General features: G+C 48.9%; 1 protein-coding gene across 7 annotated transcripts in view; it reads left to right on the plus strand.

The window, feature by feature from the left end:
• nbeal1 (neurobeachin-like 1) overlaps nucleotides 1-15,000 on the plus strand; it is a 54,939-nt gene that overhangs the window by 29,443 nt on the left and 10,496 nt on the right. For 5 of the 7 annotated variants that reach the window (XM_081717255.1, XM_035524239.2, XM_081717257.1 and 2 more), the window contains 23 exons: nucleotides 115-290; nucleotides 938-1,226; nucleotides 1,320-1,628; nucleotides 3,584-3,733; nucleotides 3,817-3,974; nucleotides 4,070-4,194; nucleotides 4,441-4,561; nucleotides 4,671-4,819; nucleotides 5,023-5,156; nucleotides 5,577-5,678; nucleotides 5,898-5,993; nucleotides 6,103-6,227; nucleotides 6,510-6,650; nucleotides 6,889-7,019; nucleotides 7,151-7,260; nucleotides 7,763-7,880; nucleotides 8,016-8,113; nucleotides 8,458-8,574; nucleotides 12,382-12,471; nucleotides 12,606-12,715; nucleotides 12,837-13,009; nucleotides 13,569-13,663; nucleotides 14,104-14,220. In XM_081717255.1, the coding sequence (XP_081573381.1) occupies nucleotides 115-290; nucleotides 938-1,226; nucleotides 1,320-1,628; nucleotides 3,584-3,733; nucleotides 3,817-3,974; nucleotides 4,070-4,194; nucleotides 4,441-4,561; nucleotides 4,671-4,819; nucleotides 5,023-5,156; nucleotides 5,577-5,678; nucleotides 5,898-5,993; nucleotides 6,103-6,227; nucleotides 6,510-6,650; nucleotides 6,889-7,019; nucleotides 7,151-7,260; nucleotides 7,763-7,880; nucleotides 8,016-8,113; nucleotides 8,458-8,574; nucleotides 12,382-12,471; nucleotides 12,606-12,715; nucleotides 12,837-13,009; nucleotides 13,569-13,663; nucleotides 14,104-14,220 (3,234 nt within the window). Of the gene's footprint in view, nucleotides 1-114; nucleotides 291-937; nucleotides 1,227-1,319; nucleotides 1,629-3,583; nucleotides 3,734-3,816; nucleotides 3,975-4,069; nucleotides 4,195-4,440; nucleotides 4,562-4,670; nucleotides 4,820-5,022; nucleotides 5,157-5,576; nucleotides 5,679-5,897; nucleotides 5,994-6,102; nucleotides 6,228-6,509; nucleotides 6,651-6,888; nucleotides 7,020-7,150; nucleotides 7,261-7,762; nucleotides 7,881-8,015; nucleotides 8,234-8,457; nucleotides 8,575-12,320; nucleotides 12,472-12,605; nucleotides 12,716-12,836; nucleotides 13,010-13,568; nucleotides 13,664-14,103; nucleotides 14,221-15,000 lie in introns of those variants that run through there. The other 2 variants (XR_014124479.1, XR_014124480.1) reach the window with 2 other exon arrangements.

Consider the following 15,000-nt stretch of genomic DNA (forward strand, 5'->3'; position numbering starts at 1 on the left):
TTCATATGGTAACTAATACTGACTATGCTATTTCTGTGTGTGTGTGTGTGTGTGTGTGTGTGTGTGTGTGTGTGTGTGTGTGTGTGTGTGTGTGTGTGTGTGTGTGTCCTGCAGCGCACAGAGGAGGAGCTATTTCGGTTGTTGTTGGACATCGTGTTGTGTGTGATGTGGAGGGGTGTTGGGGGCTCTGATGATGCTGCTTGGCTGGAGAGGGGGCAGGTGTTCTCTGCCCTCACCAAACTGGGCACTGCCAATGACCTGCTGGTGCCAGTGGACCACATCAAACTCAGGTGAGAGAGAAACAAGCAGCACACCTACAGATCAGGGTTAGATTACCCTACAGATTAGGATTAAGGTGATATTACTTTACAGATCTGGGTTAGATTACCCTACATATTAGGATTAAGGTGATATTACTTTACAGATCAGGGTTAGACTACCCTACATATTAGGATTGAGGTGATATTACTTTACAGATCAGGGTTAGACTACCCTACAGATTAGGATTAAGGTGATATTACTTTACAGATCAGGGTTAGATTACCCTACATATTAGGATTAAGGTGATATTACTTTACAGATGAGGGTTAGATTACCCTACAGATTAGGATTAAGGTGATATTACTTTACAGATCAGGGTTAGACTACCCTACAGATTAGGATTAAGGTGATATTACTTTACAGATCAGGGTTAGATTACCCTACAGATTAGGATTAAGGTGATATTACTTTACAGATCAGGGTTAGATTACCCTACAGATTAGGATTAAGGTGATATTACTTTACAGATCAGGGTTAGATTACCCTTTGCTTTGGCAAAATTGTACCTGATACAGTCGTGGCAATAAAGCTACCTTGACTTGAACTGAGTTGTGTGAAAGTGTGCGGTCTGCTGAACCCCACCCCTCCCTAATCCCTAACCCCACCCCCTCCCCAGCCTCCTGGAGCGCATGCTGGAGTGGGCTGCAGCAGACAACCGGGAGTCTCCGGTGTCCTCGCTGCCGCAGCACACGGAGAACGCCGTGCGTCTTCTGCACGTGGTGCAGGACTTTCTGCAGGCAGAGGGTCTGGTGAACCCTGCACTCTGGACAGAGCGGGTCCTGGAGGAGACCGTCGGCCTGATGGACGGCCTCGTGGTCTGGTACACGGCCGGCTCCCAGTGGTTGCAGCTCTCTCGGATCGGACTCCGTCTGCTGCTGGGGTTCATGGCACAGCCGGATGCCCAGGTCAGCCTTGTTATTCATGCTGGGAAGGTTTCCTGCTGAGCATTGACTCTGTTTATCTGTGCGTTTGTGCTTGTCTGTGTGTGTGTTGCTCAGGTGTGTGCCATGGCGACGGCGAAACTGAACGGTGTCCTTCAGACAAAGGCCGTGGGTTCCCAAGACGAGGCATGCTTCCTCCTGGGTCAGGTGGAGGGAATTCTCCGTCGTGCGGTGGAGGAGCAGAGGGAGGAGACCTACTCCTTCCTGGTTCCCCTCCTCCGCACGCTCCTGTCCAAGGTGTACAAACTGCTATACATGGAGCTTCACCTCCCCTCTCTGCCCGACACCAACGGAAGCCCCTCCTTCTTCGAGGATTTCCAGCTCTACTGCCGCACCCCCGAGTGGCGCGTCTACCTGGACAAATACGTGAGTGTGCCTGTGTGATGGATGTGTGTGTGTGTGTGTGAGGTATTTCTACAGTACAGTTATGGTTCAGTTACTATGAGAGATACTATACTATAAAATTAGAGTGCATTAAAGGACAGTACAGGACCATTACAATTTAATATCCAGTATTTTCCAGATACACTGATGCAGATACGTCAACATTAAAAAAACAAAGAAAATGTCACACATGGATCAGTATTAGTAATTATTCTGAATGTCTCATGTTCAGTCTGTTGTACAAAAATAAAAATAAAACTTATGTTTCCTCAGCCCCATTTAGCTGACTGGTGCCGGGATGCTGAGACTTAGGGTGTTAGGGTGCTTGGGTTTTAGGGTACTAGTGTGTTAGGGTACTAGGGTGTTAGGGTGCTAGTGTGTTAGGGTGCTAGTGTGTTAGGGTACTAGTGTGTTAGGGTGCTTGGGTTTTAGGCCACTAGGGTGTTAGGGTGCTAGTGTGTTAGGGTGCTTGGGTTTTAGGCCACTAGGGTCTTAGGGTACTTGGGTGTTAGGGTGCTAGTGTGTTAGGGTGCTTGGGTTTTAGGCCACTAGGGTTTTAGGGTACTTGTGTGTTAGCTTGGTAGAGTGCTATGGTTGTAGGGTGTTGGGTTTTTAGTGTGGTAGAGTGGTATTGTGTTAGTGGTATGGATGTAGTGTGTTTTTGGGTAGTGTGTTAGTGTTGCTATGGTGCTTGTATGTTTAAATGTGCACTCAGGTTTATGATGAAATTTCTTTCCTCCACGGTTTGATTGGTCTTAGTTTAGCACCTTTTACAAATTGCATGATCTGTTCCTTCTGGTCACTTTGAAAAACTTCCACATTGAGTAGAGCGATACGTAAATATATAAATGCAACCCCTCCCTAATGAAATAATAATTTAGGGGGAGCACTTCTCAGAAATTATGTGTCTAATACTGCTATGTTGAAAGTAATACTCCTTTTAAACCCTAAGTGTTTAATGACTTGAATGATACAAAGGTTAGTAAATACCCCACAAAATTTTTAAAATTTTAAATAAAACCCTGCACAAAAAAAAGAACTCAAACACGCAGAGAAAATACACCAATATCAGCATTTCTCTTACCCTCAGAGGCCTGTTGTAAATTAATCAATTGAATAAAAACTATTAAATTAGCAAATGAAACACTTAATAATAAATGGTCAACACAGTAAATGGTAAAATGAACCCAAACGTAGGGGCCCAAACGTTGGTCCAACACTCACGAGTCCATGGCACATACGGAGATGAGCCGTACCGTCTGAATCAAGCAACTACTCGCGTCTCGTCTCACTGCTTTGTGCTGAGACTCCTACCCACCCACACAGGCCGTAGTGTGGGGGATCTAGCCCAGTCATGGAGGAGCCCGCTCAGTGGTGTGGCATGGAGTTGTAGCTAGCTAGGTTAGCTCTTCAGGCTAACTCGCTTCAAGGAACACAAATAAAAACAACAGTGCATATAGTGGAGAGAAGGCTATACTGTCACGCTAACAAACCATATTAGACTGGAAAGAAAACAGAAAAAAGTTACAGTTTGGGCCAATACACAGCGTATATTAAGTCTCCAAAAAAAAATTTCAGAGGACACGCCAATCTCTTACTCTCTTGCTCTCACTGGAACATTCCAGAAACCCCCCCACCCCGTCTATCTTTCCTCCTCATCACTGATTGGTCAGCGCCACTGTCACTCAATCCTAGCAGCCATCCGATTGCTCGACTTGGTGAAAGGCTGGCAGTACCAACAAGAAAACTGCCACGAAACTTGAAAAGGATTCTGGGAAGTCAAGTATTTAATACTCAGTAAAACACTAATAAAAAACAAACAAACAGTGTCCATATAAAATCTCAGATTGTGAGTCTGGAACCCTCTCAGTGGCCCCCCGGATGCTGTCTGTGCTACAGGGCTCGTCGCTCAGGTGCGCCCTGTGTTGTGTGTCCAGATCGTCCCGTATATGAAGCAGTACGAGGTTGAGACGTTCAGTCAGGGTCATGAGACCATGGCTCGGTACTGGAAAGACTGTTATGAGACGTACATGACCAGTCTGCACCGCAGGGAGCGTGAGAGGGGGGAGAGCAAGATACACTTCCAGGTAACACACACACACACACACACACACACACACTCTTCAGCTGGTGTGATCCTGCTGTCATGTGACCTGCCGTCCTCCTTCAGGAGCAGTTTGTGGAGCCGTTTAGCCGCAGGGGCCGGCAGGAGAACTTGCGCTACAACAGCATGTTGAAACAGATCCACACGCAGAACAGTGCCATCCTCAGGCAGTGGAAGGCAGCACGCAGGGGCCTGATCTGTGAGAGAGGCCCCTGGGTGGACAGGTGGGGCCCTGGGCTTCAGCTCACTACTTCAGGCAGAACGGGTTACGCATCCCCCTGATACGTCTGTGTGTGTGTGTGTGTGTGTGTGTGTTCAGGGAACAGAAGGTTGTACACTGGAAGTTGTCCAGTGCGGAGAATTACTCACGCATGCGGCTGAAACTAGTGAGAAATTATAACTTTGACCCCCACTGTGAGGCCAGCGCCCTGCGGGACAACCTGGGTAAGACACACACATACACACACATACCCCTGACCTATACACACACACGCACACACACACACACACACACACACACACATAAACACACATACCCCTGACCTATACACGCACGCACACACACACACACACACCTGACACCCCCCCCAAACACATAAGATAAGAAAAGCTTTATTGTAACATGTCTTTGTGTCTTGAGTTACCGTGTGTGCATTGTCTGTGTGTGTGTGCGTGTGTGTGTGTGCTCAGGTGTGCAGCAGCAGCAGGTGAGGGCGGAGTCTTTACTGTTGGAGGCTGTGAAGCAGGTGAAGGTGAGTGACCTGGAGGATGATGTTCTGGACCTGGAGGAGGAACCCAGCGCAGCCAACCAGTGTGTTTAAAGCGCGCACACATGTGCACATACACTCACACAGTCACGTACATGCACGTTGGTGCGTACTTTGTTCAACATTCTATTACCTGCTCCCTCCTCCCCTCAGGGTGGTGGATGAAGACGAGGCTCAGAAGGAGAAGCTGGTGATGATGGAGGAGTGTGAGCTGGTGACCATGGTGGATGTGTACCCTGGACGTCTGGAGCTTACCACCCAGCATATCTACTTCTACGATGGCAGCACTGAGAAAGAGGAGGGTGGGTGGGGTGGAGCATGGGGTGGGTGTGGGTGGAGTGTGGAGGGGGTGTCTGTAGGTGAATGAGTTTAGTTACCCCCAGTAGAGATTATCAGGTTATTCAGTCTGGAATAAGAACAAAGTTTAAGAAATAAACCAGAGAGTTGAGCTGCGTGTGTGTGTGCGTGTGTGTGTGCGTGCGTGCGTGTGCGCATGTGTGTACAGGTGTGGGGCAGGACTTTAAATGGCCTCTGTCTCAGATCCGAGAGATTCACCTGCGCAGGTATAACCTTCGTCGCTCAGCCCTGGAGGTCTTCCTTATCGACCAGACCAACTACTTCCTCAACTTCAAGAAGGAGGTCTACAAATCTCTCTCTCTCTCTCTCCCTCTCTCTCCCTCTCTCTCTCCTTTTCTCCCTCCCTCTCTCTCTCCCTCTCCTTTTCTCCCTCCCTCTCTCTCCCTCTCCCTGTCCCTCCCTCTCTCCCTCTCTCCCCCCTCTCTCTCTCTCTCTCTCTCCCTCTCCCTTTCTCTCTCTCTCCCTCCCTCTCTCTCCCTCTCCCTTTCTCCCTCCCTCTCTCTCCCTCTCCCTTTCTCTCTCTCTCTCTCCCTCTCCCTTTCTCCCTCCCTCTCTCTCTCTCCCTCTCTCTCTCTCCCTCTCTCGCTCTCTCTCCCTCTCCCTCCCGCTCTCTCTCTCTCGCTCTCTCTCCATTTATTACTCTGTTATTCTGACTGTGTTTGACTGACCTTCTGTTGTCATGACAATGTGTTTGATTGACAGGTGCGTAATACAGTGTACACGCGGATGTTGCTGCTGTGCTCTCTCTCTCTCCATGGCACTCGTTCGCCACAGGAGCTTCTCAAGGCCTCTGGCCTTACCCAGGTCAGAGGTCAAAGGTTTTAGAAAGCAGGCATATTAAAGCATTTACTGCCTGTGATACATGTGACAAACACAGAATATGTCCAGAAAGTCATAGTTTGATTTGGTTGTTTACTTAATGAGAAGAATAATAGGGTATACAAATAATAATAATAATTAGTAATAATAATTTAACAATAATTTAATAATAATAATAATCCGTTTTTATTTCTTATGTTGCAGAAATGGGTGAACAGGGAAATCTCCAACTTTGACTACCTGATGCAGATGAACACTATTGCAGGGAGAACGTACAACAACCTGGCCCAGTACCCTGTGGTATGCCCCGCCCCCTGCCCCACACACACACACACACACACACACACACACACACACCCCATTTCAGTGCTGGCCGTGGTGACCATTGCTTGGTGTGTGTGGTCGGTAGTTTCCCTGGGTCCTGTCTGACTACACATCTGAGGAGCTTGACCTGTCTGACCCACGCGTCTACCGAGACCTCTCCAAACCTGTGGCCGTGCTCAACGACAAGAACTCCAAGGCCGTCAGAGAAAAGTTAGCCCTTCCTTTCTGTTGTCTTCCTTTCTCTCTCTCTCTCTCTCTCTCTCTCTCTCTCTCTCTCTCTCTCTCTCTCTCTCTCTTTCTCATTCTCTCTTAATTAGGTCAACTTCTGTTTTCTCTTTCATGTGATGGTCAAAAATGCTCAAATAAAATGAAATTCATTAAATCAAAATTCTGACTCTGTACTTACCTCTGTCTCTCTGTGTCTCTCCTTGTGTCTCTGCTTGTCTCTCTCCGTGTCTCTCTGTGTCTCTCCATGTCTCTCCGTGTCTGTAGGTTTGAGAGCTTCGAGGACCCCACAGGTTCCATTGACCGGTTCCACTATGGCACTCACTACTCCAACGCAGCAGGAGTCATGCATTACCTCATCAGAGTGGAGCCCTTCACCTCCCTCCATATACAGCTGCAGAGTGGCAGGTAAAACACCTCCTCTCCTCTCCTCTCTTCTCTTCTCATTTCTCTTTCTCTCCTCTCTCCTCATCTCCTCTCCATCTCTCTCTCTCACTGTTCTTAATTCTCATGGTTTCTCTCTTCATGTCCCCTCACTTGCTCGCTCTCGCTCTCTCACTCTCTCCCCATCTCTCTCTCTCCCTCTCACTCTCTCTCCATCCCTCCCTCTCACTCTCTCTCTCTCTCTCTCCCTCCCTCCCTCCAGGTTCGATTGTGCAGATAGGCAGTTCCACTCTATCCCAGCTACTTGGCAGACTCTCATGGACAACCCCAATGATGTAAAAGAGTTGATTCCAGAGTTCTTCTACTTCCCAGAGTTCCTTGAGAATCAGAACGGTGAGAAATCTGTCATTCCTGAGTCTATAGGAATATGAATGTTAATGATATCAAGAGCAGCCCTGCGATCTAGTGGGAGTAGAACCCATACTCTCCCTCTCTATCCCTCTCTCTCTCTCTTTCTCTCTCAGGTTTTGATCTGGGTCGGTTGCAGCTCACTAAGGAGCGTGTAAATGATGTCATCTTGCCGAGATGGGCCAAGACGCCGGAGGAGTTCATTTACAAGCATCGCAAAGCCCTGGTGATGACCTCATCACTACCTGAAGCCCTGCCCCCATCACCTGCTTGTCTGAGACTTGTCTGAGATATGTCTGAGACATGTCTGAGACATGTCTGAGACTTGTCTGAGACTTGTCTGAAAGCCTAAACGGAAGATAAACAGATGACAGTCCCTTTGGTGTTTCTGTCAGTCTGATAAAAACATAAAGGGGGGAAACACACACACACACAAAACCATAAATGTCTACATTTCTCTAAATACCTCTGCATGCATGCATGTGTGTGTGTGTCTGCGTGTGTGTGTGTGTCTGCGTGTGTGTGTGTGTCTGCGTGCGTGCGTGTCTGCGTGCGTGCGTGTCTGCGTGCGTGCGTGTGTGTGTGTCTGCGTGTCTGCGTGCGTGTGTGTCTGCGTGCGTGTGTGTCTGCGTGCGTGTGTGTGTCTGCGTGTGTGCGTGTGTGTGTGGCTGCGTGCGTGTGTGTGTGGCTGCGTGCGTGTGTGTGTGTGTCTGCGTGTGTGTATAAAGGAATCTGATCACGTCTCTGCTCACCTACATGAGTGGATTGATCTGATCTTCGGCTACAAGCAGAGAGGAGACGCAGCAGTGGAGGCCCTGAATGTTTTCTACTATTGCACATACGAAGGTACATGTGCACACGCACACAAACAAACACACACACACACACACACACACACACACACACACACACACACACACACACACACACACACACACACTGTTACAGGTGTCTGTAGTGGGTCTGTGTCTGTATTTCTAGGTGCTGTAGATCTGGATGCCATCATCGATGAGAAGGAGCGGAAGGCTCTAGAAGGAATGATCAGCAACTTTGGCCAGACACCATGCCAACTGTTAAAGGTGCCCATCACCCCCTCAGTCACCATGCCAACTGTTAAAGGTCCCCATCACCCCCTCAGTCACCATGCCAACTGTTAAAGGTGCCCATCACCCCCTCAGTCACCATGCCAACTGTTAAAGGTGCCCATCACACCTTCAGACACCATGCCAACTCTCCCACACACACCAACCCCACACACACACCAGTAAACCCAAACACTAGGCTTGTGGGTGGTACCTGTGTTTATCAGTAAGTCTCTAGAATGTTCTTCAATCATACCACTTCATTACAGTACAGCATGACGGATTAACACCAAGAGCAAGAGAGGGGTTTGTAGTTCTGAAGGTCCCTCGTGTGTTTTTAGGAGCCCCATCCTGTCCGCCTGTCCAGGGAGGAGCTGGAGAAGAAGAAAGCTCGAGCGGACACCTGTCCTCTCAACATCTTTGAACACCTCACTGAACTCAAGTCTTTCTTTGTGGAGGTACCTTCATTTCTGTCTGTCTGTACCTTAACCCCTGACTCTAACCCCTTAACCTTACCTTAACCCCTGACTCTAACCCCTTAACCTTACCTTAACCCCTGACTCTAACCCCTTAACCTTACCTTAACCCCTGACTTTAACCCCTTAACCTTACCTTAACCCCTAACTTTAACCCCTTAACCTTACCTTAACCCCTAACTTTAACCCCTTAACCTTACCTTAACCCCTAACTTTAACCCCTTAACCTTACCTTAACCCCTAACTTTAACCCCTTAACCTTACCTTAACCCCTGACTTTAACCCCTTAACCTTACCTTAACCCCTGACTCTAACCCCTTAACCTTACCTTAACCCCTGACTCTAACCCCTTAACCTTACCTTAACCCCTGACTCTAACCCCTTAACCTTACCTTAACCCCTAACTTTAACCCCTTAACCTTACCTTAACCCCTGACTTTAACCCCTGACTTTAACCCCTTAACCTTACCTTAACCCCTGACTTTAACCCCTTAACCTTACCTTAACCCCTAACTTTAACCCCTTAACCTTACCTTAACCCCTAACTTTAACCCCTTAACCTTACCTTAACCCCTAACTTTAATCCCTTAACCTTACCTTAACCCCTAACTTTAACCCCTTAACCTTACCTTAACCCCTGACTTTAACCCCTTAACCTTACCTTAACCCCTGACTCTAACCCCTTAACCTTACCTTAACCCCTGACTCTAACCCCTTAACCTTACCTTAACCCCTGACTCTAACCCCTTAACCTTACCTTAACCCCTGACTCTAACCCCTTAACCTTACCTTAACCCCTGACTCTAACCCCTTAACCTTACCTTAACCCCTGACTCTAACCCCTTAACCTTACCTTAACCCCTGACTCTAACCCCTTAACCTTACCTTAACCCCTGACTTTAACCCCTTAACCTTACCTTAACCCCTAACTTTAACCCCTTAACCTTACCTTAACCCCTAACTTTAACCCCTTAACCTTACCTTAACCCCTAACTTTAACCCCTTAACCTTACCTTAACCCCTGACTTTAACCCCTTAACCTTACCTTAACCCCTGACTCTAACCCCTTAACCTTACCTTAACCCCTGACTCTAACCCCTTAACCTTACCTTAACCCCTGACTCTAACCCCTTAACCTTACCTTAACCCCTGACTCTAACCCCTTAACCTTACCTTAACCCCTGACTCTAACCCCTTAACCTTACCTTAACCCCTAACTTTAACCCCTTAACCTTACCTTAACCCCTGACTTTAACCCCTTAGCCTTACCTTAACCCCTGACTCTAACCCCTTAACCTTACCTTAACCCCTAACTTTAACCCCTTAACCTTACCTTAACCCCTAACTTTAACCCCTTAACCTTACCTTAACCCCTAACTTTAACCCCTTAACCTTACCTTAACCGCTGACTTTAACCCCTGACTTTAACCCCTTAACCTTACCTTAACCCCTAACTTTAACCCCTTAACCTTACCTTAACCCCTAACTTTAACCCCTTAACCTTACCTTAACCCCTAACTTTAACCCCTTAACCTTACCTTAACCCCTAACTTTAACCCCTTAACCTTACCTTAACCCCTGACTTTAACCCCTTAACCTTACCTTAACCCCTGACTCTAACCCCTTAACCTTACCTTAACCCCTGACTTTAACCCCTTAACCTTACCTTAACCCCTGACTCTAACCCCTTAACCTTACCTTAACCCCTAACTTTAACCCCTTAACCTTACCTTAACCCCTAACTTTAACCCCTTAACCTTACCTTAACCCCTGACTTTAACCCCTGACTTTAACCCCTTAACCTTACCTTAACCCCTGACTTTAACCCCTTAACCTTACCTTAACCCCTAACTTTAACCCCTTAACCTTACCTTAACCCCTAACTTTAATCCCTTAACCTTACCTTAACCCCTAACTTTAACCCCTTAACCTTACCTTAACCCCTGACTTTAACCCCTTAACCTTACCTTAACCCCTGACTCTAACCCCTTAACCTTACCTTAACCCCTGACTCTAACCCCTTAACCTTACCTTAACCCCTGACTCTAACCCCTTAACCTTACCTTAACCCCTGACTCTAACCCCTTAACCTTACCTTAACCCCTGACTCTAACCCCTTAACCTTACCTTAACCCCTGACTCTAACCCCTTAACCTTACCTTAACCCCTGACTCTAACCCCTTAACCTTACCTTAACCCCTGACTCTAACCCCTTAACCTTACCGAACCCTAACTCTGACCCTTTTACCTTAGTGAACCCTAACTCTGACCCCTTAACCTTAGCGAACCCTAACTCTGACCCCTTAACCTTAGCGAACCCTAACTCTGACCCCTTAACCTTAGCGAACCCTAACTCTGACCCCTTAACCTTACCGAACCATAACTCGGACCCCTTTACCTTACCAAGCCCTAACTTTGACCCCTTAACCTTACCGAACCCTAACTCTGTCCCCTTAACCTTACCGAACCCTAACTCTGACCCCTTAACTTTACCGAACCCTAACTCTGACCTCTTAACCTTACAGAACCCTAACTCTGACCCCTTAACCTTACCGAACCCTAACTCTGACCCCTTAACCTTACCGAACCCTAACTCTGACCCCTTAACCTTTCCGTACCCTAACTCTAACCCCTTAACTTTACCGAACCCTAACTCTGACCCCTTAACTTTACCGAACCCTAACTCTGACCCCTTAACCTTACCCTAATCCTAACTCTGACCCCTTAACTTTACCGAACCCTAACTCTGTCCCCTTAACTATACCGAACCCTAACTCTGTCCCTTTAACCTTACCGAACCCTAACTCTGACCCCTTAACCTTACTCTGACCCCTTAACCTTACCCTAACCGCTAACTCTAGCCCCTTAACCTTACCGAACCCTAACTCTGACCCCTTAACCTTACCGAACCCTAACTCTGACCCCTTAACCTTACCGAACCCTAACTCTGTCCCCTTAACCTTACCGAACCCTAACTCTGACCCCTTAACTTTACCGAACCCTAACTCTTACCTCTTAACCTTACAGAACCCTAACTCTGACCCCTTAACCTTACCCTAACCGCTAACTCTAGCCCCTTAACCTTACAGAACCCTAACTCTGACCCCTTAACCTTACCCTAACCGCTAACTCTAGCCCCTTAACCTTACCGAACCCTAACTCTGACCCCTTAACCTTACCGAACCCTAACTCTGACTCCTTAACCTTACCGAACCCTAACTCTGTCCACTTAACCTTAACCTAACCATAACTCTGACCCCTTAACCTTACCGAACCCTAACTCTGACCCCTTAAACTTACTGAACCCTAACTCTGTCCCCTTAACCTTACCCTAACCATAACTCTGACCCCTTAACCTTACCGAACCCTAACTCTGACCCTTTAACCTTACCGAACCCTAACTCTGACCCCTTAACCTTACCGAACCCTAACTCTGACTCTTTTACCTTACAGAACCCTAACTCTGACCCTTTTACCTTACAGAACCCTAACTCTGACCCCTTAACCTTACTGAACCCTAACTCTGACCCCTTAACCTTAGCGAACCCTATCTCTGACCCCTTAATCTTAGCGAACCCTAACTCTGACCCCTTAACCTTACCGAACCCTAACTCTGACCCCTTAACCTTACAGAACCCTAACTCTGACCCCTTAATCTTAGCGAACCCTAACTCTGATCCCTTAACCTTACCCTAACCCTAACTCTAACTCTGACCCCTTAATCTTAGCGAACCCTTGCTGATGTGTTGCCCTGGAGCTCAGCACTGATGGTACATTTGAACTGTGTAGGGGATCAGTGATGACGTGGCGCTGGTGAAAGCCGTCGTACCCAAGAACCAGTCGCACTCCTTCATCTCTCAGGGCAGTCCCGACATGCTGGTACGTCTGTGCTTGATTAGCCAGGCCTGCTGGTCCATCCTGATCATGGATTCTGAGGGCCAGGCCTGTGGTGCTGAGTGCTGACTGTACGATTGCTGGAGTTGTCATAGTAACCAGCTATCCTGGTCTTCCAGGTGACGGTGAGTCAGAACTGTCTGATGGGAGCTCACTCCTGGCTGCCGTATGATAAGAACATCTCCAACTACTTCACCTTCATCAAGGATCCCACCGTCGCTAGTCCCAAGTGAGGAGAGTCTGCGCTTAACACTGCTGTACTGCTTACTGTTTCACACAGCACAGTGTTAGGAACACACTCTCTCTCCCTCTCTCTCTCTCTCTCCCTCTCTCTCTCTCTCTCTCTCTAGGACACAGCGTTTTTTGGCAGGACCCTTCTCTCCTGGGGTCGAGGTCATGTCTAAGCTGTTTGTGGTCTCTCATGATGGGAAGTTGTTGTTCAGTGGGGGTCACTGGGACAACAGCCTGAGGGTGACCTCACTATTGAAGGGCAGAACAGTGGGACACCACATCCGCCACATGGGTAAAGCCCACCCCATGCACTCGCCACGCACACGCCACGCCATGCACTCGCCACGCACACGCCACGCCACGTCTCGCCACGCACACGCCACGCCATGCACTCGCCACGCACACGCCAGGCCATGCACTCGCCACGCACACTCCACGCCATGCACTCGCCACGCACACGCCAGGCCATGCACTCGCCACGCACACGCCACGCCATGCACTCGCCACGCACACGCCGCGCCATGCACTCGCCATGCACTCGCCATGCACTCGCCACGCACACACCACGCACATGCCACGCACATGCCACGCACACGCCACGCACACGCCACGTCTCGCCACGCACACACCACGCACATACCACACACTCACCACGCACATGCCACGCCACACACACATCACATACACTCAAATATTTGTGTGTATATGGCATGTCTAATGTGTGCATGTGAAGGATTGTGTGTGTGTGTGTGTGTCTGTGTATTTCTCTGTCCCTGCAGATATAGTGACCTGTGTGTGTGTGTGTGTGTGTGTGTGTGTGTGTGTGTGTGTGTGTGTGTGTGTGTGTGCAGATATAGTGACGTGTCTGACCACTGACCACTGTGGGATCCACCTGATGTCAGGCTCCAAGGACACAACCTGCATGGTGTGGCACGTACTGCAGCAGGTGAGAGGGGCAGTAGAACACGGGGCACGTTCAGCGTGGGGCAGTAGAACACGGGGCACGTTCAGCGTGGGGCAGCAGAACACGGTGGGCACGTTCAGCGTGGGGCAGTAGAACATGGTGGGCATGTTCAGCGTGGGGCAGTAGGACACGGGGCATGTTCAGCGTGGGGCAGTAGAACACGGGGCACGTTCAGCGTGGGGCAGTAGAACACAGTAAAGTGAGGAGGTACTCAGTACTCAGTAAATGTTCTGAACACTTTGTAAATAAGATTTCATTTTATGATTTTTAATTTAATTTCAAAAGTCTAAAAGCACTTTTTAGCTTCATTATGGATAATTAAGTATAGATTGGTTATATTTCAAATCAAATCCATAGATGTGTGTCCAAAACGTAAATAAAACTACTAACGTGTGTGTGTGTGTGTGTGTGTGTGTGTGTAGGGTGGGGCCCCTGTGGGTTTGTGTCCTAAGCCGTTACAGGTGCTGTATGGACACACGGACGAGGTTGTGAGTGTGAGCATCAGCACAGAGCTGGACATGGCTGTGTCAGGGGCGAGGGTAAGACACGCGCACACTCACACACACACGCACAGACGCGCGCACACACACCGCACACACGCACACACACGCACACTATACACAGACGCGCGCACACACACCGCACACACACACACACGCACACTATACACAGACACGCGCGCACACACACCGCACACACACACACACGCACACTATACACAGACACGCGCGCACACACACCGCACACACACTCACACATACACACCACACACACGCACACGCACACTCACACACACACACGCGCACACACCGCACACGCGCACACACACACGCGCGCGCGCACACACATGCACACACACGCGCACACACACACACTCACACACACACGCGCGCACACACACCGCACACACACGCGCGCGCACACACACCGCACACACACACACACACACACACACACACACTATACACAGACACACGCGCACACACACACACACGCGCACACACACCGCACACACACACACGCGCACACACACCGCACACACACACACACACGCGCACACACACCGCACACACACACACACACGCACACACACACTATACACAGACACACGCGCACACGCGCACACTCACACACACACACACACACACACACTATACACACACTATACACACACACGCGTGCACACACACATGCGCGCACTCACACGCACACACACACACACACACACTATACACAGACACACGCGCACACACACACACGCGCACACTCACACACACACACACACACACACACTATACACACACTATACACACACACGC

The sequence above is a fragment of the Electrophorus electricus genome, chromosome 7 (assembly GCF_041902795.1).
Source record: "Electrophorus electricus isolate QZ-2024a chromosome 7, ASM4190279v1, whole genome shotgun sequence".
NCBI classification, from domain to species: Eukaryota; Metazoa; Chordata; class Actinopteri; order Gymnotiformes; family Gymnotidae; genus Electrophorus; species Electrophorus electricus.